Source organism: Protopterus annectens, chromosome 5.part0, assembly GCF_019279795.1.
Source record: "Protopterus annectens isolate FY-2018-M chromosome 5.part0, PAN1.0, whole genome shotgun sequence".
Classification (NCBI taxonomy): Eukaryota; Metazoa; Chordata; order Ceratodontiformes; family Protopteridae; genus Protopterus; species Protopterus annectens.
In genome coordinates this window covers 1,476,615,017-1,476,642,305 of record NC_056735.1, presented here as the reverse complement: position 1 = coordinate 1,476,642,305, position 27,289 = coordinate 1,476,615,017, and the positions used below count along the sequence as shown (strand labels likewise).

General features: G+C 37.9%; 1 protein-coding gene across 2 annotated transcripts in view; it reads left to right on the top strand.

Annotated features, from left to right (window-relative positions):
- The window catches only part of FARP1 (FERM, ARH/RhoGEF and pleckstrin domain protein 1), a 2,534,157-nt gene that overhangs the window by 2,395,335 nt on the left and 111,533 nt on the right, over positions 1–27,289 (top strand). For both annotated transcript variants that reach the window (XM_044071307.1, XM_044071308.1), the window contains one exon: positions 17,429–17,592. In XM_044071307.1, coding sequence (XP_043927242.1) covers positions 17,429–17,592 — 164 coding nt within the window. The remainder of the gene's footprint in view (positions 1–17,428; positions 17,593–27,289) is intronic.

Genomic DNA, 27,289 nt, shown 5'->3' with positions numbered 1-27,289 from the left:
AAGTTGACCTGAAGTAGACTGTGACAAAATAAAGGGATGAGCATTAAAAAGAAATAGAGTGATGGAGAGGTTATAAAATCATCAGCTTAATGAGTTTAATAGTTAGATATTTGCAGAAGGTAGGGAGGAGAATGAGATATTGAGGGCAGTTTCAGAGAGAAGGAGTAAGTTAGAGATGATATTAGGAAGATAAGGAGAAGGAAATTGTGGAATAGAGTTGGAAGAAGAATGGTTGGAAGGACATATTAATCTGGTATGGAGCATGGAGAGATCCAGGTTTTGCTCAGAAATTCATTGTGTGCATGTTTGAAGACATGCTATTTAGTAATGAGTCTGATATTAACAGGAAGATTGTTCCAGGCTTTAGCTTTTGAAAAAGAACAGAGATTTATGCCTACAGAGTTTTTGGGGTTTATACAGTGAGAGAAGTTTGTGTTCAGATCTCAGGGGTCTAGTGGGATTGTAAGTCTACAGGCTAGGAAGCAAGGTGAGGCAGGCAGAGGGTCTATAAATTATGTTATGGGCAACTGTAAGTTGCAGGTAGGTGAGGTGCTGAGGTAACTTGAGTGATTTAAGTGACTGAAGGGGAATACAGTGGTGGGTGAGATGTGTTGATCCAGTAGCAAATTTGGCTGTTTTGTTGTAACAGGATTTGAGTGTGGATTTAAGTGATCCTTGGAGGTTGGTGAGAAGGTTGACTTTGAGAGGAGCAGATTGATGGTGGAATCATCTGTGTATTGAATTAAAGAGCTATTGAGAGTTGCAGTATGAAGGTCATTTGTGAAAATGTTAAAAAGGAGTGGTCCAGGTGTAGAGCCTTGAGGACACCACTGTTCTGTGGGAGATAGGATGATATGGAACTCTGCTATGCATAGATAAAAAGAGGTCAGTAAACTTACTTGTTCTACTTTGTGGAAAATGGAGGTCTAGTGGTTCACATTTGGTGTTACTGGATTTTCCAAAAGACTGTTGGATTGTTCAGATGTTTGCCTCTGAGCCTAGAGAAGTTTTTTTTTGTTAGTCTAATGTACATTTGGCCTTTATTTCATAACTGTTTCTGTTCGTGTGGATTGGCATCTCCAAACCTTGGATTTTTTTTTCATGCTGCAAGCCAGCTGGCCATGTGTTTTGTTAGTGATTTAATTATCCAGAGAGAATATTCTTCTATGTTCGGATGGTGTTAGCTGGTGAATGACTGTCTAAGATGTCCATGAGAACAGAGCTGAACATATGAAGAATTTAGTCAATATCCATTGGTTGGGTAAGGCGGGAATTGTTGACTATGTTTAATTCAGATCTGGTAATATCCATAGATAGCTGGTCTGGATTTTATCCAGCTAGATTTTGGTATTGCGAGGTAATTCATGCACTTCCTGATGACTTATGTTAGATGGCAATTACTTTAGTAGAGTCCTACAGACAGAGTGATTGTCAAGGTGTTTTGTAAGGATCCAATGCAGGATGTGACAGCATCAGTTAATGAATTTTTTTTTCTCCTTTGTATAACCCCTGGGTTAAGTCTGAAGAAAGCCTTTTCAAATCAGTGTTCCACCCTGGTCAACAAGTCTAAATAAAAATAAAATAGTGCAATAATGCTGTTGTAGGGTATGTCATGGTTGACTTAGCCCTATTTTGCTGATCCTAGTAAATGTTAAAATCTTGTAAGAACAAGAGCTCTTCATTTTTTATTAATTTCTCAGCTGTTGGGTTCACATCCGATCCTCAGACCCGACTCAGCTACTTCTTCCAACTCATGGAACACTGAAACTGTCGAGCTCCTCCCTTTACCCATAATGCCGCAGTCATCTAACATACCTCACATCTCATTTGCAGCCATAGCATTCAAACATGTGAATGTGGTTGCTGAAATCTTTTGAATGACCTTTAAATTGTTCATGAGTTAACTTCATCTTTATTTAAAACAAACTTTTAAATTTCCTTTTTTTTTGGTTATTTTTCCTCCTTTTTTAAAAAGCTATTATTAAATCTTTTTTGCCCTTTTTCATTACTTTTATTCCTTAAATACTATTGTTGGTGTTCTGCATAGTACTTTATAGTACTTTCCTTTCATTTACCATTGTTGGTATTTTCTCTCCTGTCTGTTAAAATAAAAGAAAAATATATATTTTTCTATCTTACTCTTCCTTTTGCTGTTTTATTTATTATGTCTGACAAACCTTCAGGATTTAAAAAATGAATGGCTTGTAGCCACAAAATACCCAACTGTGACATGCGCTCAGTGTGTGTCTGTTGTTTAGAACCCTGTCATTTGGAATCTGACTGTGACATCTGTAAAGGTTTAATTCCCATGCCTTAATCAACAGGAAGAATAAACTAATTCTTAGGGACTGCTACTCTCCAAACCTGCTTCTGCAGCCTTAAGGGCTCAAACCCCCAAAAGAGTAGATAAAAAAAGAGATTCTCACACTAAAGAATCATGGACGAAATCTCGGGATCCATCAACATCTACTACTTTGGCTCCATTATCTGAGCCTCCTCTTAAATTAGCTAAAAAGTCATATCTGACAACTTCAGATCCAAAGTCTAGATCTGATAAATCTTCATGGATCCATTCATCTTAACTTTTGTCAGATGCAGTCTCTCTCAGGCACCATTCAAGACCATAATCCATGGCCTCATCCATTCAATCTTACAAGAGCCTTACAGAAGCTGATGTGGACAGGATGGTGAAGTTCCTCAGGACGCAGATACAAATGGGAGTTCTTCTGGTTCCAACCCCATTGGGTCAGGAAACCATTGTCAATACTAATCCATTATTAGCTCCTTCTCCTGTCTGACCTTTGGTGTTGGAGCCATTGGATCCAAAAGTCCTATAGTCGTCTGCCACAGATCCGAAGATTTTGACATCTTTGACTCTGATGGTGTCTCTGAGTCCTCCAGCACTGAATACTTTGGTGCTGAATGACTCTTGGAGCCATAGCATCGGTGCCAGCTCCCAGGTCTTGGATTCTACTCTGAAGTTTTCAGAAACATCTCTGCACCTCAGAGATTCAGCGCTGTACATCTAGGCTCTGACTCCCTCCTCAAGTAGTTTGCCTTTGGGGCGAACGGAACTGACGGTTTGTAAACCTGCCTTATCAGATCCACCTGTGTCCTTTTCTCTAAGCATTCTGCCTTTGAGGTAGTGGAGAGAGCTTCCTCTGTTCCCAGAGTTAAGATGTCTCTTCCTTTCTTGGCTGTGACGACCCAGTCCCATTCATTTCTGAGTCCAAAGCCTCAGTCATTTCTTCCACTGGGACAGCCAGCTCAAACCAGTCTCCAGATCCCCCAGCAGAGTATAGTAATTTTTTCCAACACTTCTCCAGAGCATTCTACCTAAGAAGTCCCTAGGAAGAGGAAGTGCAAAAGAAGGCACTTAGACTCTCCACAAGAGTCTGCCACAGAGGACAATGACTTTGATGAACGGGAAGGGTCCCCCAGATCGCCACCTGATATAATCTCATTTGGAGACATCTTAGAACTTCTGAAACAAAGGGGTGATTGGTCCCCTAATAACCCTTCCCAAGAGGAGTTGATGTTCCTGGAGGCCTTTTGCGCTGGCCCATCTACCTCCTGGGTGACTCCGCCCACTTATGAGCTCATTGATTTGGGATCCTGACAGGCATGGAAGGAGCCGAACATGATTCAACCTATCCCTAAGAGACCAGATAGGATCCTGGCACTAGCTAAGGATAGAACATATTGGAGTAAGGGAGTATGCTTTGATGCCATGGTCATAGCAATGGCCACTAAGAAGGAACTGACAAAACAAATTTCCCTGTCCACCCCTCTAACAGGGAGTCTAGGGTGCTGGACAAATTTGTGAAGCATGTCTATGTTTCAACGACCTTCGATGTTAGGTAACTGAATTATTTGGCACATTTTACGAGACTTCAGAGGGATTTGATTAAAGAACTTTCCAAATCCCTCTCAGGCACCACATCCTCTGTAGAGAGCACTATTTCCTTGCAGTTGGCTACCCTTCGGTCCATTTCAAACTCGTCCATGAGGCTTATCTCCCACATGGCTGAAGGTACCTCACGGTCAGTGGGTTCAGGCATTTCCATCAGAAGACATGCCTGGATGTGCTTGTGGGGCTTTGTGGGACCCTTCAAATCTTCCTTCATCAATGCTCCTTTTGACAGAAGTTCCCTTTTTGGCCCCAAAGTTAAAGACACACTCTCTAGATGTGAGCAGAAAGGAAAAACCTTGTCTGATGTGGGCGTGTGTTTTTCGACCCCTTAATTGATCTTTTCTAGGAACCAACAAAGCAGACAGAAAATGTGGGTCAAAAAATCTCAGGGTCCCTTCCAAGATCTGTGTGGAGACAGTTCCCCCAGGAGTAGGGGGGGGGACTCTAATGGAAAACCCATTTCTGACAGATCCTGTCAGTGTTTCTGAAAGGAGACCAGACTGTCCATCTCTGGAGGCAGTCGAAGTTCGTTTATCTCTGCACCAGAGAGCTTGGCTAGAAATTACAAAAGATTCACGGATGCAGAGGATAATATCCAGAGGTTATATAGGTTCATACTAGGCTATCTGCCCTAGGGCATTTATAAGCCTAGCCAGAATGTGTTTGGCTTTCGCCACCCATTTTAAATTAATTTTGCTATGCCCTTTTCGAGGTTAGTATACTGTGCCTCTGTCTAACAGTGACACAGAAGTGATACCCGGGTTAAACCTACGATCTCCCATCCACTCATCAAGATTCCTCTTGAAGAGAGTCAATGAGGGACTCTGCCTAACCTGGACTGGGATTTTATTCCAGAGTGAAGGGAGCCTCTGGGTTATGAATCTGTCCCTCCAGCATGTCCTATTTATTTCAGTGCTGAGGTTCAAGTCTCTCAAGCGCGTAGCTCGATGGGATTTGAATTTTCTGAGGTGCAGCATGTCCATTAATTCCGGGTTGGACATGGCTTTATACGTCAGGCACAGACCGCCCCTGAACAGGTGGTATGCCACTGAGTAGAGCTGGAGTTTCTTTAACCGGGCAGCATATGGTATCTGTTTGAGCCCTTTGATCCTCTTGGTGAGGTACTTTTGGGGTCTTTCCAGTTGCTGCAGGTGTCTGGTAAGGTACATCCCAAAAGGGGCATTGTACTCAATTATGAGCCTGATGAGGGATGAGTAAAGAGGCACGATGACCTCCCCTGATCTAGATGTGAATCCCTTCATGATTAGGTGGGCTATATAAAATGTTTTTCTAACCACTTTGGCAACGTGGTTGTCAAATTAGAGACTGCTATCAACTTGGGTCCCCAGGTCCCTAATTACTTCTTCTGTACTTAATGGATTACCACCTATGTGGTAATTTGTGGGCACTTTGTTTTTGCCAAAGGGGATGACTATACACTTTTTGGCGTTTAGCTTGAGGCCATGGCTCTGGCACCAGTTGTCTGTTTCTATGAGGCCCTTTTGGAGGATGCTTGTGTCGGCTGGAGAGTCTATTATGGCACCCAGTTTGCAGTCATCTGCAAACTTGGTCAGCCACAGTCCTTCCATGTTGGCTTGTACCTCCAAGAAATATATACCGAACAAGAGAGGTCCCAGGACTGAGCCTTGTGGGACGCCACTTGTAACTGGTTTGGAGTCTGACATGGCTCCAGCAATTCTAACCATGTGGGTTCTGTCCTTGAGCCAGTTTGCAACCCATCTAGTGACATAGGGGTTTATATTTAAGCTGGTGAGCTTATCTATAATGCCCGAGTGGGGTATTGTATCGAAGGCTTTTGCGAGGTCCAGGTAGGCTGTGTGGACCACCTTCCCCTCATCGATGGTCTTGGTGACTGTTTCAAAGAAATCAACCAGGTTTAAGAGGCAGGATCTGCCCTTAAGAAAGCCAAACTGGGTAGGATCCAGTGTCTGTAGGTCCCCAATGTCTTTATTTATGAGGTCCATGATGATCCTTTCCATAGCTTTGCAGACCAAGCTAGTCAGGCTTATGGGGCGATACTTTCCAGGATCCATTGAGGCACCACCTTTGTGGAGAGGGACCACTGTTGCTGTACGCCACTCTTTGGGTACATATCCTGCAGTAAGGCTGAGATTGAACAGTAGTTTTATATTTGGGTTTAGCTCTTCTTGGAGTTCATGTAGGACGCAGCCCAGGACACCGTCTGGTCCCATTGATGCTGTGTTTTTTGCTTTGGAGAGGGCGGCTCTTACCTGAGCATCTGAGATGTCAGGGGGGCAGCACTCTGCTGGGATAGATATTTGCCCTTTTGGTGGGGAGGGGGGGAGAAGTTTGCGCTGAACCTGTCAGCTAGGATGTTGGCAATGTCTGTGGGTTCGGTGTATTTTTTGTCATTTTGGACTAATTTGAGCATATCTGGGAATTCCCACCCAGGTTCCTAACATAACTAAAGAAAGCCTTGTTGATTATCCTTAGTGTCCTGTGCAATTTTTCTCTCGAAGCTGGCCTTAAACGATTTTTTGAGTGCCCGTAGTTTTTTGCTAATACTGATCAGAGATGCCTTCCCTTTTTGGGATTTTGCTCTGTCATTTAGTAGCTTCCTCCTTCTATTGTATAGTTTGTTTATGGCTGGGGTCCACCAGACAGGACGTCTGCCTTTGGAGGATTGGATCTTGGTTTTATTTGGGATTGCATGATCCATGCATTCCTGAAGGTGTTCATAGAATGCATTTATAAAGGATTCTGCGGTCTGGGCCGTATTTTCCACAGGCCCGGCGGCTTTGAAGGATTCCACCTCGGTTTTGAGGAGTGTGAAATTTGCTTTAGAGAAGTTTTTCACTGTGGTTTTCTGGGCAGGAGGTGGGGTCGGGATGTGAATATCCAGTGAGATAAGTTTATGGTCTGATCTTATCAGTGAGGGATACACTTCTGGTCTGGAGCATAGAGTCCCCATGTTGGTGATGATCAGGTCCATTATGTTTTCCCCTCTTGTGGGAGTGGTAACAAGTTGTTCCATAGCATTTGAGTTTATAAATTCTAGGAACCTTTGGGCTAGGGTGTTGGAGCTAGAGTAATGCTCCCAGTCTATGTTTGGGTAGTTGAAGTCGCCCAATATAATGGTGTTTGGAGAGACCTTCATATTTTCCAGTGTTCTCAGGAAGGTCGAGTGGGGTTCCTGGGTTTGGGAGGGTGGTCTGTAGCAGGCTATAAACTGGAAGGCTGTTTTACCCACTGTTAGTTGCACATGGATAGTCTCTGATGCTTCGTGCTGTGCCACCAACCTGGAGGTGTGGGTATCTTTGACGAATATTGATACTCCCCTCCTTTTGTGGTTCGGTCCAAGTTTTGGGTCCGAAAAGCATGGTATGAGGTATAACCTGGTAGTGCTGGGGTGCTCTCGGGAGCCTTGAACCAGGTTTCTGTTACTGCACAGATATCGATGTTCTCCATGCTAAGGAGAGTTTCGAGTGCGTGCATCTTGAGGTTTAGACTTCTGGCATTGAGTAGCATTACTCTTAGTTTCTTATCCCTTGTGATACCTATTTAGGTGGGTTTGTCTTTTGAGCCTTGCATAAAAAAGGCACTATGGGGGTAGCAAGAGCCTTTGCCAATATCCGAAAGCCCAGGGGTGGCAGGTGCAAGCCGTCCCTAACGAAGCATCGTGGCTTGTTGAGCATGTCATCCCAGGCTGACAGGCATTGGATCCCCTTTGAATGACACCAATACTTAAGCCAATTGTTGAAATTGATCATCTTGTCTTCATATTGTGGCATCATTCTTGGTGAGGGTAAGATGCTACTCAAGGTCAGGGTCATACGGCCTGGGCCACATGCTCAGAGAGCTCCTCTATGTCTCTTTTCATGTAGTCCAGGGAGGTACATCTCAGGTCATTCACACCAGCATGGACAGTGACTCCTCCGAGTATGTTTTTGTGTGTTTATGTGTTTGGTTTGCTGTCGTGTTAGGTCTATGTGAGACTGGAATTGTAGTGAGTGTGGTTTCCTTCTCCTCGTGACTGGTTACGCCAGTACTGAGTTGAGAGAGCTTAGCCTCCAGTTTGGCTATATGGAAGCATCTCTCACATGTGTTGGAATTTGTTGGGAGGAGGAGAGGGTTGTCTGTGTACATGAGGCAGTTGTAACATTGCCTCAAGATTCCCAGATTCACCAACTGGACCGGAGAGGAGATTGACAACTGACCTTTGGACATGCTAGAATAGTATTGGGAATTCCTTTATAATTGAAAGAAAAGGGCCAATGGGGAACAAGGTACTCAAGGGGAGTTTGTGAGGGTGTAGTGCTTTTAATTTTTTAGTGCTGACTTATATAATTGCTTTAGTGAGCAAGTGCCAGGTAACTTAAATGCAATGTGTTACCGGTAACTTAAATGCAAAAACGACAAACAGTAACTTTATTTTAAGTGAAACAAGGAAATAAGTACAGTAAGCACTGCAGATATCACTAGGGATCCACAGAAGCACTGAAAAGCCGCATTTTAGGTGGTATTAGCGTTTCAGGGAAATAACAAGCAAACAAGCATACAAACAAAGCTAGATTCAGCAGGCCTGGATCTAGTCTATGCTACAGCAAACAAGGTGTACCAATTTCAGTAAGAAACAGTTGAAATATGCAGGCACTATAAGCCTTTAACCAGAAATTCCCAGCTCAGAAGGGCAGAGTCCAGCCTCTCCTCCCACAAGAGTGCAGACCACGAACCTTCTTAATGTAAAATAACTTGCCTGAAGCCCAAGTGCTTAAACCAGAATGAATATACTTTTAGAATAACAGACACTGAGCCCTCAATCAGCAGTTCCCAACTTAGAAGGATGTAAGCTACCTGTCCTGCCACCACAGTGCAGGCCACAAACCTTCCTAATGTAAAACAACTGGTCTGAAGCCCAAGTGCTTAATCCAAAAGACTTAGAATGATAGCTACACTTTAATCAAGTTACTACCAAGCAGTAGTAAATACAGTTGAATACTTTAAAGAATGCCTGGATTAGTGCTCAAGTTATACAAACAAAGCTAGATTCAGCAGGCCTGGATCTAGTCTATGCTAAAGCAAACAAGGTGTACCAATTTCAGTAAGAAGCAGTTCAAATATGCAGGCACTATAAGCCTTTAACCAGAAATTCCCAGCTCAGAAGGGCAGAGTCCAGCCTCTCCTCCCACAAGAGTGCAGACCACGAACCCTTTTAATGTAAAATAACTGGCCTGAAGCCCAAGTGCTTAAACCAGAATTAATACACTTTTAGAATAACAGACACTGAGCCCTCAATCAGCACTTCCCAACTTAGAAGGATGTAAGCTACCTGTTTTGCCACTACAGTGCAGACCACAAACCTTCTTAATGTAAAACAACTGGTCTGAAGCCCAAGTGCTTAAACTAAAAGGCTTAGAATGAGTTACACCAAGCAGCAATAAATACAACTGAGTACTTTTAAGATGACGCAAAAGCAAAATAAAGTAGGAAGAAACACAAATACAGTAAAAGCAGAAATTTTTTTTTTTTCAGAAAAGTAGCAAAAACAGTAGTAAAAATAATTCACATGCAGTGCAAGCTGGCACACTTGAGTATGTAGCAATATTAGTCCACACACAGTTTGAAAAAATGTAATTAAATTAAAAAGGACTAAAAGCAAGTGCAGAAAGGGTTTATTAGGTAGAATGCGGTAAAGAGATGGGACTGGGGGAGTGTCCTAGATCAAATCTACAGCGGGGCGGCAACTGCAAAAGCCACCAAATTTAAACTACAACCAAGAACAGGGAGGGGGGGGTGGGAAGACAGTTTCAACAGAGATAGATATGAGGAATCACAGTGCAAATTATAACCAAAAAAATATATACTGATATCTGTATATTTGCAGAACAGTAAGACAACAGATATCTAAGTAACAATTTAGCTCTATAATACAGAAGAATACAAAAAATATACTCAGCTCTATATATTTGCAGAGAGTCTTGTAAGGCTGTCTCTCAACAATCCACTTTAAATGCAGGCTGCTATTAACAGCAAATTAAGGGAACCTTGAGTTAACACACAAGCTATAGAAACTAAAATGAGGGAGGGGGTAGGGAAGACAGTTTCAACAGAGATAGATATGAGGAATCACAGTGCAAATTATAACCAAAAAATATATACTGATATCTGTATATTTGCAGAACAGTAAGACAACATATATCTAAGTAACAATTTAGCTCTATAATACAGAAGAATACAAAAAAATATACTCAGCTCTATATATTTGCAGAGAGTCTTGTAAGGCTGTCTCTCAACAATCCACTTTAAATGCAGGCTGCTATTAACAGCAAATTAAGGGAACCTTGAGTTAACACACAAGCTATAGAAACTAAAATGAGGGAGGGGAGTGGGGAAGACAGTTTCAACAGAGATAGATATGAGGAATCACAGTGCAAATTATAACCAGAAAAATATATACTGATATCTGTATATTTGCAGAACAGTAAGACAACAGATATCTAAGTAACAATTTAGCTCTATAATACAGAAGAATACAAAAAAATATACTCAGCTCTATATATTTGCAGAGAGTCTTGTAAGGCTCTCTCTCAACAATCCACTTTAAATGCAGGCTGCTATACTATTTTCCCATCCACCCTGCTAGTATTAAACAAAATCCCCAATGTTCCATCCAATCAGAGGGAAGCAGCAGCAGTAGAAATAAACAAGCTACTAGACAAAAGAGTCAGCCAAGAGGTCCTCCCAGAACAGAAAGAGTCAGGAACATATTCATCATTCTTTTTAGTGCCAAAGAAAACAGGGGACTGGTGACCAATCTTGGATCTCAGCAAACTAAATCAATAAGTTCAGTATACAAAGTTTGGATGGTCACGGTTCAGTCCAGTCTCATTTTTCTACACAAGAACGACTGGATGCACTTGATAGATATTCAGGATACATGCTATCATATAAAAATGAACAGATGGTCCAGGAGATATTTACTCTTCCTGCTAAGAGCCAGTCATTACCAGTTCAGAGCACTGCCCTTTGGTCTCACCACAGCCACCAGGGTGTTTACCAAGTGTATGGCAGTAGTTGCAGTTCACTTAAGACTGCAAGGATTCTGGGTGTTTCCATATCTGGATGACTGACTCATAACCGCTCCGACCAGGTATCATCTAATTCAAACTCAGGACTACTTACTCCAGCTATGCTGTTGTCTGGGGATCTCTGTCAGTTACAACAAATTTCAACTCAAACCACCTCAGGTATTGGAATTCATTGATGCTGTGTTGAATAAGGTTATACAAATAGTTTCTCTCCCTCTGTCCTGGTTCAAACAATTCAGTTCCAGGTCAAAAATATCATTCAAAGTTCTTCTCTTTCTGCATGTCTGATCCTACAGGCATTGGGATCCATGTCAGTGGCAATCACTCTAGTACCACTGGCAATGTACTATATGAGGATCCTTCAATGGACACTCGCAACTCAATGGTCTTTTCTTCAACAACCATTATCCAGTCAAGTCAAAATAACAGAATAACGGAAACTTGCAAAAATTACTCTCGATTGTGGATCCATTCCAATCAAGTACAATAAAGGTGTCCCTTTGCTCTCCTTCAACCCAAGGCCACAGTGACCACAGAAACCTCTCAGATAGGGTGGTGGAGAATTTCTTGGGAAGGACGGTCCAAGGCACATGGTCCCCCAAAGAGGCGAAAACACATATCAGTGTCCTGAAAATTAAAGCTCTCCTCCTAGCATTGCATGCCTTCCAAGACACTGTTCCAACCAGGGCTACTGTGATTCAAACAGACAATATGTCACTAGTCTAGTACATCAACAAACAAGGAGGAACCAGATCCCAATCACTTTGATAGCAATGCATATCTTTCTTCAGTAAAGATCATGATTGAATCCAAGTATCCTATGGCAACTTTTAATGTTCCATGTCTATTGTCATTTTTTTTTTCCTCCTCAACTTCCCACCCACCAACCCTCCTCTATGAAGAAAAAGAGGGAAGCCAAGGCTTGAAGAAAAGGGCCTTTGTTCTGAGGAATGAAAAAAGAACCCAAGAAAAAAAAAAAAGTAAACGTGAGGAAAGGAAGTAAATAAGTGCTAAAAAAATAGCAAAACTCAAAAATACACCTAAATTTAGTCCAAATAAATCAAATAAAAATAAATAAAAAATAAAAAAAAATAAAAAAATACGTTACTAAAAATAGCATAAGCAATTGTTATAAGTTCCTTCTGTTTGAATTTTCGACACGCGTTTTCCAACACGTTTTCCTTTTGTACGATAACATGTTAATAAGAGATTTAGATTTCAAATCAATGGTGTGTGTAAAGGTTAAAAAAGTTGTGAAAAATTTGTAAAATTATAAATAATCATCCAATTATCATCAAATGTCCCATCAAAAGAATAAAAATATCGTCAAAAAATCTAATGTACATTTACAATACATATAAAATTGTGACTTGAAAAAATAAAAATCTTCTTCCATTGTAAGTAAACCATGTTAGCATACAGGCCACCACAAGGGCATCCCATTGCAACACCTACTACCTGAATAAAAAATTCATTATTAAAATATATACAATTGTTTCGCAGATCAAGATCTAGGTTATTAATTCTTTGTAAAAAATCCCAAGAGTCTTTACATATGTAAAGACTCTTTGGGATTGTTTACAAAGAATTAATAACCTAGAATTGAATGAGAATGGCTTTTTTATTACCATTGACGTAAAGGATCTCTACACCTCAATACCACATAGCATTGGGGTGGAGTGGGTATGTGATTACTTATTTGAGAAAGGAGTGCCCCAACCTAAAATCAGTGTTTATGAACAATTGATCTTGTTTTGCAAAACAATTGTATCTATTTTAATAATGAATTTTTTATTCAGGTAGTAGGTGTTGCAATGGGATGCCCTTGTGGTGGCCTGTATGCTAACATGGTTATGTTACAATGGGAGAAGAACATTATTTTCAAGTCACAATTTTATATGTATTGTAAAATGTACATTAGATTTTTGGACGATATTTTATCTTTTGGGATGGACCAGGTGAACTAATTGATGATTTCATGAATTTTATTAATAATTCAACAACTTTTTTAACATTTACACACACCATTGACTTGAACGGAATCTCTTATTTGGATGTTAAATTAACAAAGGATCGTACTTTGGGAAAATATGTGTCAGAAATCCATCGTAAGGAAACTTATTCGAACAGCTATCTGCATTTTAGTAGCCCACACCCTTATAAAGGTTTAATTTTAATTTTTATTTAATTTTTATTTGATTTATTTGGACTAAATAAAGTGTGTTTTTTGAGTTTTGCTAGCTTTTTTGTACTTATTTACTTCCTCTCCGTATTCCAAAGCTGTTTTATTTTTGTGGATCCAGTTTTGTGTGCTTTTTTTATTTGAAAAATGAAAATGGACAATGCAGAAGGAATGTTGTGGTGAGTGCATAACTTTTTTTCAGGTAGCTGTTTTCAGGCTTTGAGATATACCCATCCTGTGTGGATTTACATGTCCCATTCTGCACTATTGTGACAGAGTATAAAGGATTAGTCCAGCTAAAATCACAGATCTAGGAGACTCTGTCTCTCTGATATCATCCCTGTGGAAGGAATAAAGACACCTTGTTGAAGTTTCCAGTAGTTTTATTCAGTTAAGCAGGTAGATGGACAAGTGTTCTTGTTGTAATACATTAGATTCAATAGGTCAGTTATTTAAAGGCAGTTACAGATAATGGTGGGAGGGTCTATGGGAGCTGATTGTAGGAAAATCTGGGAGATAGAAAAACAAGGAGCCAATTCCAAAGCTTAGAGGTTAGCTCCCTATTTGAATATTCCTGGAAGACCTGTAGGGGTTTACCAGCTCCGCAGCCTGTGGAACCTCATTCTTAGTTAAAAGTTTTTATTTTTATTTTTAACTTCTAACAAACAAAACATGATAACACATTTTGAGCTAAAATTATAGAACTGTATTTAAGAAAACACTTTCGCCTGAGCTTCATCAGGTCCATCTAATAGAGTGGTTTACACTTTGATCATTGAAAATGCCTGCTTTTACGATACCACCTGACTTTCTTAGTCTGTTTTGTAATGCATGTAAAATAAGAGGCTGTGTCTGCATCAGTGGGGCTCATATTCCTTGGAGCCAAGCATGAAAGCTTTATTACAGAACTTTTTCCAGTCTATCACATGTAATATGAAAGGCCGTGCCTACTTTTACAGGGCTTGTTATCTCCTTACATATAATATGAAAGGCTAATATTCTCATTTGTAACATAAAAGGTGTACAGTGCCTGCTTATAAGAGACGTGTGTGTGATGTGTGTTTTGTGTGTGTGTGTGTGTGTGTGTGTGTGTGTGTGTGTGTGTGTGTGTGTGTGTGTGTGTGTGTTACCAGTCCCCGTTCTTCCTCTTGATAAAGACAAACCTTTTCATAAGCAGGCGAGGCAGTCACTTAGAACTACACTAGGTGATTCCCATTTTTGAACAGTACATGCATCCAAAGAAATAACATACAGTAGAAAACAAATTACAGTGCTCATTTTTTTACAGAGCTCTGAATTAAGCGCTTTGAGGCTATAATATTAAACACTCCGTCATTGGGTCTCTCATAATGAAATGTGATGTTAAGTAGTTAAATAGCGAGTGGCTTGTTTAGTAGTGAACAGTAATGGGGCTGGGGCTAAAACTGAGCCTTGGGTACAAACTTCTGTGGTAGTGGTAGTAGTAGGTTGTTAGCCAATGGGACCTTATTTTAGTACTCTTTTAGAAGTAGTGTCTTGTAGTATCAGTAGCTCAACAGGTGGCACACTACCCTTTGGTGCTGGAAGATCAGAAGGATGTGGTTTTATTCGCATAGCAGGTCTTGGATTTAGTACAGTGTAATAGGGGTGTTGCACTACACACTTCAAATGAAATGTTAAACTAAGGTCTCAGCTGCCTGACGTGGTGGTAGTTCAGGTGAATGTAAAAGATCTCATGGCACTTTTCAAAAAAAGAGTAGGGGAAGTTCCCCGTTGCCCTGGCTAAATTTCCCGTAGTCAGTGTGAATAACACCTCAGGTCTCCCCCGAAAAGAAGACAATGGCTTAGTGGGACTAACCCAGTCAACAAATAGAAAAGTAAAAATAAATGTAACATAATGTATAACCCTCTAGAGTGGTTCCTCCCCAAACCTTGTGTTTGAGAATTTATTGAAAAGCGAGTAATCTGCAAGATCAGAAGCCCTTTTAAAGGAGGTAGATAAAGTGTATATCAGGACACCTTTGTCTGTGATTGGGGTATGAAATCATCAGCTGAACAGAGGGCTATTATGAAAGTGAATTCTTGCTGGAAGTCATATAAACTTTAAGAATGTTGGTTTTATTAATGCATTTGCTAATCTGGGAGTAAATATTTTTCAGAAATGTTAGTAATGTATTGAAGTTTTGTAGCATGCTTCTAATCTGATGGATTAGTTGACTTGAAAGTTTTCGGCAGAGGACAGGTTATGAGTGATTACTGAAGAGAGAGAATGATAATTATTATGTTAGATTCACTGAATTTGTGGGTGAGGGGTTTTCAAAACAGAGTGTACTGTTTGAGAATGTAAAGTTCATTTTCATCCCTTGGCCTGCATCTAGTAAGGTAAGCATGACTTTTTCTGCTGACGTTTGAGATATCATTTTGATAGGACTTGTAGAAGCCAGCCTGTAGCTGTTATAGTCTGATTTCATTGGTTTTGTATAGGATGATTTGTTAGAAAGAAATTTTTAGGTCCCTGGTAAAGAAATGGGTTGGAAGGTCTAGAAGGAGAATTTTGTTTTTGGTTAACTAGAAGGTTTTACATTCCTTACATAATTCTGGTTCCTTCTGGAGTAGTTACTTAGGAATGTGGTTATCTTGAGCCTTCTCTGATTCACTTGTAATAACAACCTTAATGTTACAGACCTGGCACCTATCTTGAAATTCGTTAACCTTTTGAAACCAAGCTTCAGGAATTCATAAACAACACCCTACATTATGAATATTTCTTTACTTTCAACTTATTACTTTGAAAAATGGCTGTAAGAACGTACACGTTTGTGCATGTCTCTTTAGTTTGTTTCTGAGAAATCTGTTCTCTGTAGAAAAGAGGTGTTATCTCAGCCGTCATTTTTCCCAGTGACCTACTAGGCTAATATTTTCTCAGAAGGGCCACCTTCTCTGGCAATTGTCATAACAATGTTCATAAATTCTCTTCTCTGGGAAATTCTACACACAGAAACTTGTATAACTTAAAATATGTATCATCTTGTTCCCATAAATCTTTTGGGTAAATGTCAGTTTTATAATAAGCTAAATTAACTTCATTTTTAGGCACACTACTATATTACAAATCATTATTGAGTATAACATACATCTTAGTAGTGTAATCAGTAGTGTTCATCAACACTATACCCCCCTCCCTTATCTGGCTTCATAATTCTAATTCCTTGTTTTTAATTAGTTCCTGCAATAGTTGTTTCTTATCAGGAGACATGTTGGGGCAAAAATAACTGCTTCTTTCTTTGAAAAATCTCTTCATATCATGTTCACAAAGCCTTTCAAAGATAAAGTTCGATAAAGGGAGATTAAAAGTACTTTTTCTAGCAAATGTAATAGGGGGTTGGTCATTTGAAGAATGGTCATGATATAATAACTAAAGGGCATGTGGCTATAATTTTAAATTAAACTGTACATGTGTTTGCAACTCCAAGGTTGTAATCTACATATATTCTGTGTCACAGGTATTATGTGAGTAAAACAGAATGTGCCATTAGGAAGAGAATTTACAAACATTGCTATAACATTAACAATATAAACCTTAGCAATGCACTTTATAAACATAAATCCAATTGTTTATAAAACAAGAAATTTTATTTTTTTTATTCTAGAACAGATTTTGATTAATCCTAGAGGGGACCATGAGAATATAGACCACAATACAGGGAGTTACTCTGGGAAATTCTACACACAGAAACTTGTATAACTTAAAATCTATATCATCTTGATCAGATTGAATGCCAATGTTTCCCCTGGGTTTCAATAAATAGTATATTAAAGTTGAGTGCTGCTAAATTACAACAGGCAGCATGTTTACCAATAAGCTGATTTTTAACAGTTTTCCATTGCTTGAGAAATGTTATACTCATACTTTTTATATTTATGTTCATCTTTGTTTTTAATTGTTTTTTTTTCTTTTTTGAATTGCATATTTTGTAGTTGTGAAATGATTGTTAACAAGGGGTCACATGTTTTGGGGTGAATGTTATTTAGTGGGTTTGGAGTCCCTGTGCTTATGGGGATGAATGTGCTTAACATTTATCTTTTATTAAACTTTATTGTAGCTATTAAGCCCAGTGTCTTTCCTTTGTGAAGGCTTAGCAATAGCTCTATTTGTTTTGGTTAGTTTTTATTTATTTATTTTTTTAGGTATTTTCTCCATTTTGCTTTGATTTTCACGATGCATTTACTTGTTTTTCCTAGAATAAAATTTTCTTAACAAAACAACTTTTACTTTATTTGTAGAGCCCCCTGAAGAAACTATTCTAGAGCAAGAATCTGAAGAAGATCTTAGTGCATCACGAACTTCACTGGAGAGGCAATCTCCTCACCGTGGTAACACAACAGTTCATGTCTGCTGGCATCGAAACACAAGCGTATCAATGATTGACTTCAGTTTTGCTGTTGAGGTAGTAATTATAGATTATTTCCCTTGGAAGTTTAACTTTCCTGAGCATTTTATTACAAGTACAACTCATGACATTTCTATGTCTGCATATATGCATTTCATAGCTGTGAGTTAACTGTAGTTGCAGCTTCAGTTTTTAAATATTTTTTATTAATATAACTATTACTGCCAGGTATGGCTTGCAAGTAAATAATTTAATTTGAAAATAAAGACATGATTTGCATTTGTTTTTCTACATATTTACAGCAGTTTACTTGATTTTTCTTGGTATACTTCTTCTTCTTTTTCTTTCGGCTTTTCCCAGTTAGGGGTCGCCACAGTGGATCACCTGTCCGCTCATGATTGGCAGTAGAGTTTTACAGTGTCGAATTGCCAGCCCGGCGTCCAGCCTTTCACAGAAGGCAAACAAATGCAATCACACCTAGGGCCAATTTAGAGTGTCCAATCCACCTACAGCATGTCTTTGGGACGTGGGAGGAAACTGGAGCACCTGAAGGAAACTCACGCGACCACAGGGAGGACATGCAGACTCTGCACAGAAGGCACCCCCAGCCAAGGATCGAACCAAAGAACCTCTTGCTGTGAGGCAGCAACGCTAACCGCTGCACCACCATGGCAATTTAGTCATTCCTTTTTGAGCAGAGTTACTTCTTTTATGTGTATGTTTATTAATTTAACTGTAGGGTAGTTTGACTGAATCAGGACATTTTAACCACATATGACTAATGTTGCTGGCCAAAGTTTAATCAAATATAAGTAGGATAAGCTAAATCTGAGCAACGTAATGCAAAAGGTACATCTTAAACACAGATGTATCATAAGAAGTTAAAGCATAGGAAAGCTACACAACTTGGCTTGTCAGGTCTCACTTTATAAAGTAGTAGTATTTAAGACTTTAACTCATGTCTAGGAGAGTGTAGTAGAGCTTTGCATAAAGTAAAAGCACATTTGGAATGAGGTGATCAGAGGTGGGGGAAGGTGACAAAGGTCCATGGAAAGTTATTTTGGGAAGAAAGTAATCATGCTGCTAGAGGTTAAATATGGAAACCACCAAGAGGTACAGTAGAAGTTTGTGGAAGTGAAGACTTAAAGTCAGCACTTTAGTTGTAGAGGAAAAGAATGGAATAAGGTGTTCCTAAGTAGGTGTAGTGCTTTGTGCAGCAAAATGTAAAGAGAGAAGATAAATGAGCATGATGTAAGCTGTGTAGGATTTGGGATGGGCCAAGAGTGTTATGGATTTCGGGTGGAAGGATATTGCAGAACTTTGTACTGAAGACTGAAAAACCCTATTAGCATAGACATTTTTTTTTTACTTTGACTTGTAAGCAAGTCATGTGGGGCTTTAAAGAAATGCATAGTGCAGGGTGGTATCTTAGAGGCAAAACTGTTCGGGAGGAGAGGCCAGCTATCCAGAAGGAGTAAATTGAATTTCAGCAACAAAACAGAAACTGACCTTGTGAGTTAGAGATTATTAGTCAGATCTGTAGAAGGTGGTTCATTGATGGGGAGGAATGCACAAATACATAAACCTGGAAATGCATTTTTATATTTGTTTAGAGTTACTTTTGGAGGAGAGAGCAGTAAATGTCAGACCATATTCTAATTGGGGTGCCAGTATACTTTTAGCTAGACTAGGATGAGCCAAAAAAGAAAGAAGTACCTTGGAGAAGTATTGCTGTGCTTGACAAGACTCTGTCTCCTAGAGTCACTCTGAATTGTGAGGTCAGTTAAAGCTTCATTTTAAGTGATTAGAAAAAAAATTTGACACAAGTGGCAGTGACTGAATTTAGGGAGGATAGAGTGTTGTGATGGTGGCTGAGAAGATAGAAATGCTAGCTTAAATATCTAACGTGGAATAAGAAGAAACCTTTGAAGATGACAGATGAAAAAAAAGCTGGCTTCTACAATAGAATTCTATTGATGATAGAAAAAAGATCTGTTTGAATGTTAGTGAAATAATTAGAAGTATGGAACAAGTGAATTTTGGTTTGTTTTTGGATTATTGGAGTGATGCATGAAGAGAATCAACTTTCTTGAAGCTGATGATGCCAAGTTCTTGCTCTGTAGCTCACTGGATGCATGGTCATCAGTAAATAATTGAAGTACGACTTAAGGAGTGGACAAGTACAATATGTACTGCTGAAGTTGTTTGCAGTAAAGAATGGGGTCCAAAGGAAAATGTTGAGATTGACTGAAGTGTTAGAGGGGTCTAATGGATAGATTTAATGTATTTTATGAAAACTGGGATGATGCTATTGACAGTTTGCACAAAATATTTGTTGAATTTTGAGAAGGTGGCTTAAATGGCATTATCTGTACCAGAGAGGCTGTATAATATACCCAGACTCGTTTTGATGCAGTTTGTGTCTACATATGCGAAACAACAGTTACTGTTGACAGATAAGGCAACCAGAAAGGAACTATATGGTAGCTGGTTGAGAGGTACAGTTGAGCAATATTATTTGGACATAAAAGTACATCACAAACTGTGGTTTATGAGTGCTATTAGAGTATGTAATTGGTGTAGATTAAATAGGTTGACTTTCCCTGCTTTATTGAACGTTTATTCGGCATAGGAAGCCCTGGCATTTATAAAAGATGAGGAAGTGATGACTAAGATAATAGAGTTACTACTTCAGTAATTTCAGGATGTAATGGTTGCTAACAATTTGGGCTCTGTAAAGCTGGGTGACTCTTTCAGCTTAGCATACATGGAGGAATGGCAAGACCAACCATGAGACTGAAGGGAAAATAATATTTTGATATAAGGCACCTGGCAGGAGACTGTGAGAGAGATTTGTGTATCTTTGTAAGTGTATGGACTTTGAACTGAATGTACCAGAATGATGCACTGTTTGATGGCTTTAGAATGGCAAAGTTTAAGAAACAGGCTGTTCACTAGAATTGTTGTCATCATTGAGGACTGAATTACTTTAAAGGGAGCTTCCATACATATGGTTAACTATTTACGTTGTTGGTGTGATAAATTAGTATTGTAATTCACCTGACAGATGCTGTGGTAACCTGCAGAAAGAATCAGTTAAGTATTTTTCACACAATAATAGCTTAAATTGATGTGCACTATTTAACAGGGTTGTAAAAGCTGGCTGTTAAACTATATTACGTTTGGACCATCAATGTAACTATGACGTTAATGGTGTAGACTGCTGGGTCTTCATTAGTTAGTTTTCCTTACATTTTATTTAATTATTTTTATTTTTTAGTGAAAGTTACAGCCCCTGTGAAGAAGTGTGTAAATTGTTACAGTTCAGTATGACTTGTATTTATTTTTTAACATTTTATTAAATTTTCACGTAAGACATAGCAACGATACATTAACAGAAAAGAAGACAAACCATATTAACATTTTTTTCCATTTACATACATTATACATCAAATATATTTTCTTTTTTGTAATTATCAGTTCACCGTTACATAAATTCTAAATCCCTGCTTTCCCTTACACCTCAGTCCTCCCCCATTATTCTGAATGTATTGTCCCTACAATTTTCAGTAATTTCTGTGTAATTTGCTTCTTCCCTCTTTAAGGTTCCCTCTTCCATTTCTTTTATCTCTTTTATATAAAACTCAACACTTCAAATATAGTTGGTTTAGATTTTGATTTCTATTTTCTAGTAATTGCTTTTTTGACAGCCAACAGAATTAAAACTAATAAGGCCTTACTATATGCAGGCAATTCAGATCCTGGGTCCCAGCTCAAAAATCATATCCTTAGTTACAGCCATTTACTCACCCAATATTTCTGACAAGAGGACTTTATAGAGGATTTTTTAAGTCTACCAACTTATTACACTCCCAAAACATGTTCCCAGTTACCTCTTTCATCCCCAGCATTTGCTGTGTACCAGAGGAAAGATTCTATGAGATCTGCTTGGGATATAAAAATACATATCCAAACACTTCCAAGCAAAGATCATAAACCTTCTGGTCTTCGTTGCATACTTTGGAGTCATGCATATGTCCTTCCATCGTTCTTTTCAAATATTGTTTTTGTAGTCTCTATTCCCAATCTTTTCTAATAATTTCTGATTGATTTTTATACTTATCATGCAATATTTTATATAAACCAACAGAATAAAGAGTATTGTCCGAGTCTAACAACTCATAACCAAAAATCTCAGGGAGATGGTCCTGGTCGACACAGGATAAGAACAACCAGTAGATTAAAGACACCACATTTAATCCACTGTTAATAGTTGTGTGCTTTTGTTCCATCTAATTGGGACTTCATCAAAACAAATGGATCATATAACATCTCTGCATTTAAATAATAGAACCATCATATGACATAACTAACAAATGAAAAGCTCAGTATAATTAAGAGATAAACATCATAAAATCTGAAGTTATTATTTTTTTTAAATGTTAGCATGCTTTCCCAGAAAAAAAAAACAATTCCAAGATTAAATTCATTATCACTTAACTTAAAAATAACAATCTTTGTAATGTAAAAGGGAGTTAGAGCTCAGAAGTTTGTAATTTTAAAACACTGGCTATTGAGACCATTTTGTTTATTTCCTGGGGGAGCTGGCTTCTAATCTTAATTGCCAAAGTAACTCACGGTATTCCACCCTGTTTTCCCATGTTCCTACCCTTGGATTTGGTGTAACTTGTTCTATTACAAATAATAAAAAAAATAGTTTTTAGAGCAAAGTAGTTTATGTTTGTATAGTGCATTATTCTCGTTACATTTATTGATTTCTTAATAATGCTCATAAATACATTTTCTATAGTCCATTCAGTCTTACTTGTATATAGAAATAATGACAAAAATTGCAAAAAAGCCAGGTAAACTGCTCTATGAGAATTACAGTCGCATTTAGTATTTAATGTGAAAACCCTTTCGATACCTTGCAGTATTAGGTTGCAACCCACATGTATAAATTTGCACTGCTGACATGCTCAACATTGTAACATACCCTTGGAAACAACAGAACATGAATTACAGATTAATATTATTTCCCATTTCCAATTTCTCTTTGAGGTTAAAATGCATTTTAAAAAATTGTGGTTGATTTCCTAGAATCTTATGTAATTTGTCATCATATTCTATCAATTTCCAGTTACTAGCAATAATCTTCTTAATGTCAGTGCTACCTTGGTCATGCTTAATGACCATCATAAGGTCAAAAATTATTATTAGGGCTCTTAGATGTATTATAAATTTCTTGCAAGCCCATACCCAAAATAGGGGGAAACAAATCCAGTCACTTTTTTCTACACTTCATCCTTAGTTTCTAGCAACATCTTAGTGGGATATCCTCTTTTCTTGAACATCTCAATCAGATTGAGGAATTCAGTCAAAAAGTCTTCATCATCCAAAGTTATCCTAGAAATTCTAACCATTTGGCCTTTTACAAGGCTCCTCTTCGATAATAAGGATGATTATTAGTATAATGTAAACTGTTGGAAATGTTGGTTTCCTGTATAATTTGGAAGTAAATTTTGTTTATTTCTATCCTTAATCAACGTTATATCTAAGTAATTAATGCTATCATTAGAACTGGTAAAAGTAAACCTCAAACATTCTGTGGTACCATTCAAGTAAGCAATAAAGTCTTCCAAGTGCTTAACTGTTCCCTTCCACATCATCTAGGAAATGTAAATATGTTTCTATGAAATCAATATGTACAGATTTAAAAACAAATTCCTGTTCCCAATACCAGAGCACCAAGTTTATATACAGAGGAGAGCAAGTCGCAGCCATTGTATCTCTTGTCACTTGCTTGTAATATGGTCCTTAAAAATAGAGGTAATTATTGTGCAACACCAATCCATAGGTTCTGTCAATAAATTAACTTCACAGTTGGTAATATCATTACAGGCTATGCATACCTCTCTAAACCATTCAAGTCATGTATTGTGTGGTATACAGGAAAAAAGTTCAACCACATCTATCGTAACTAACAACCATTCATTGTTATGATTGTTCTTGATGCATCTGTCTTAAAAAGTCCCAGAAAACTCTGACTACATGGGCATTCCTTTACAAAATGTTTTGTTACTTTAGTATTTTTATTGAAATGAAATTGCAACATGAGTACAAATAGAGATGAGAAGATACAACTATATTCAAGGTCATACTGCTAGTCATTAGTATGTGTGTGTAAGCTACAAATGTAATAAATTTTCAAAAGAACTATCATGTGTAATATGTGGGAATAAATAGTTTTTTTTTATCAGAATGTCTGTTTTCTTGAAAATGACATGGAATATAAATGGTCTTACAGAAAAGAGAGACTATTGAATTATGTGAAAAAGTGTACGGTCCAAATAGCAGTGTTACAGGAGATGTATTTGGATAGAAGTTAGTATATGCATTTGACAAAGACATGATTTCATTGTGGTCATTCATAAGAATATCAGGGACAAATAAAAACGGGGGTAAAATATTGATTGCAAGGAGGGCTAATGGTAGAATTGTGGTTGTAAGCAAGTAAGGCATTATTGGCAGGAGAGGAAGATTGCACTGGAGTATATTTATGTTCTATCTAAAACTACTATTACAGAAATTAGCAGAATTTTGGAAGAAACAAGTTTTCAGCTGAGTATAGTATTTATTAGTGAGGGCTATAGCCTGATTTGCAGTAGTGAGGCTGTATTAAGAGACCTAGAAGTGAAAACTTAACAAACAAGGGTTGATTTTTGAAGATGTATGGGAGAATATTTGGTGTTGAAGATGTGAATTTGGTAGCAGGAAGTCAGAATTGATGTGTCATTCCCTAAGGTAATCTAAATGGGCTAGACTGGATGTAGATTATGTTTCATAGAAGCATATGTATTTTATTGAAAGCTTTGAGACGCATCCAATAACTGTATCAGATCAAGTACCAATAAAGACTAAGATAAAGATGCAGGGTAATGATGTAAAATGAGACATTGCTACTTTCCTACTTATCTGTTGAAAAGAGAGGAATTTAAGGAATGGATAATGGATATGACTTGAGAGGGAACATAGAAATTACTTCAGAAGGGGTAGCAAGTGAAAGGGATAAAATGAAAATGGAGTTTAAAAAATAGTAGAAAATCAAGATAAGAGATATGGTTAAGAAATAGTCATTATTTGGAAGGGTTTGATAAAGGTTAATTTTTTGGAGAATAAGGAAGATCTTACAGAACAAGAAGAGGAGCAATCACAGAGTGTTAAAGGGAAAATAATGGAGTATTTTAACAATATGCACAAGTTTAAAAGGGTTGCTGTTAATCATCTGTTTTTGATAACCATTCTAGAGTACAAAACTTTTTAGCATAATGATGTAAGCATCAAGAAGTAGAAAGAGTTGTAGCCAAATGTAGGGAGCGTATGACAAAAAAAATAACTGCAGATAATATGGTCATATTAGAGATAATTGAGAAATTGTTTAAAATTTGAATAAAGCAGAAGACTGGAGAAGCCAAGGAAAGGCACACATGGAAGTATTTATAGAATACTTGGATATGCCAATGTTCAAGGAGGATGAGGCTGAATAAGTAATATCTTAAGATAAGGAGTGATAAAATGAAAACAGTGATGTGTAGTCCATCGCCAAGAAATGTCCAGTAGCAGATGGTATCCCTGTGGAAATTTTGAAGTTAAGAGAGAGAAAAAGTGATACAGATCTGCAAGGCTTTAACATTGTAGCTCTGGTGGCTTTATTACTTAGAGTGCAATGACCCTGCAGATCCAACTTTATATAGACCCATTTCAATTTTAAACCGTGGTTATAAAGTATTTATGTCTATACCACATAAGAGAACGGTGAATATGTTACCAAAGTTTATAGATATGGCTGAATGTAGTTTTCTGGAGGGGAGGTAAACCTTTTTCAATATTGATAGAATAGTGATAATCCTGGTGGAATCAGAGTGTGAGAAAATGCTGATATTGTTAGTGAGGCTTGATGCAGAGAAAACATTCAGTGGAGTTGGCTGGGATTTTATGAGTAGGGTAAAGGTAGCATTTGAGTTCCCTGATAGAATAATAGGGTTAGTAAGGAGGATATATTAAGGATCAGGGTTAGTAAGGAGGATATATGAAGGATCAGAGGCAAAAGTTAAAGTTGGGAGGGTTTGTTTTTGAGGAGATATGTCTGAACAGAGGAACCAGGCAAGGATGTCCTCCTTTGCCTTTATTTGCTTTTATTTAGAAACATTAGTAAAGAAAAATATAAGTTATTCACAAATTCAAGGATTATTTGCTGATGATATTATCCAGAAAACATTTTGGTTTTGGAGAACATTTTGAGGCAATTTCACATCTTTTCAGGACATAACATAAGGAAGATAAAACAAAGACTATAACTGTAAACTATGTAGTTATTTAAGAATTGGTTTAACAATTTTGTAGCTATGATAAGATGAGGCATTAGGTATATGGATTAAAAAAGATTATGTTATGTTAGTTAAGAAACTGTACAAAAAAATAATAAAAAATCGAGAAAATAGAAACTCTCGATTATGGATCTGGATAGTAAGACGGAAGAGGTGAAGACGTTTTTATCCCTTTAGTCTTACATAGAGGCCCTGCTTATTTTTATCAACCAGGTGAGAGGTTATGAATAACAATTAATAAAGAGTTGAGGGAATTAATTTAGGAGGAGAAGAGGACACAAGTTAAATGGGATAAGTTGATTCACCCCGTAGAACAAAGATGGTTTAGAGTTAGCTGATTTGAAGGTTTACTTTAAAGTTACATAGTTAAGGCTTATATACATAACTCAAGCAGAATATTATAAATCAGAGTAGAAAAGGGAGCTACGGATGCATGCTGTTAAGGAGAATAGCAACAACCATGCAGAAATGTATATTCACATGGAATATTACAATCATATAGTAGTGTAAAATATTCTAAGAACTGAGCCAACATGGGAATGGAAGGAGAAGACATTTCCAGTAGGAATGTGTACAAATAGAGATGTTGAAGATAAGCAAGAGGAAACTGGAATTTACAGGAGGAATTCAGCAAAGAAACCAACATATTGGGAGCAAGTAACTTAGGAGGGAAAGGTAATAGAGGGGGGTGAGGCTATGGAAATGTTTGGACTGCAGATTAGGGGCTGCCTTCCCTATCAGGGATTGATAGAGTATAGGCAAAGAAAGAGAGATGTTGGGGTGCTAAATGAAAGACCAGCTCTGCTATTTTTACTTGAGTGTAGAAAAGAATATGCTGTTAAAAAGGGTTAATTAGTAGCATATATAAGATATTGCAAAATATCTATAAGGATTAATCAGAAGATGTTAGAAAAGATTGTGGAAAGAAAATTTTAAAAGCAATTTGTAAAATAATAGAGAGAAAACTGTCAGACTCCCAAGTATACAACAGAGTCTAGAAGTTTTTAAGATTTTTGCACAGAAGTGTTTGCATATGTATTTTTTATATTCCAAAAAGGCTTTGGAAGATTTTTTCGTCCAAAAGACAGCAATGGTTGGAGGTGTGATGGAGAAGTTTCGGAGAGTAGGTAATTGTAATGAGTTGACAGATTTTAAAAATTCCTTACAGAGTAGTTTAACAGAAACATTAAGGGAAGAAATGGTAGTAGCTAAGGGAAATTTTGAGAGGCAATATTTAGTATCTGAAATGCCAACACCTACTCAGGCATTCCGAAGTTTAATGCTATTGGCTGCCAATAAGCAATTACTAGAAAATAGAATTCAAAATGTATACCACACCTAGTGGATGTTTTGAATATTGTAAAGGA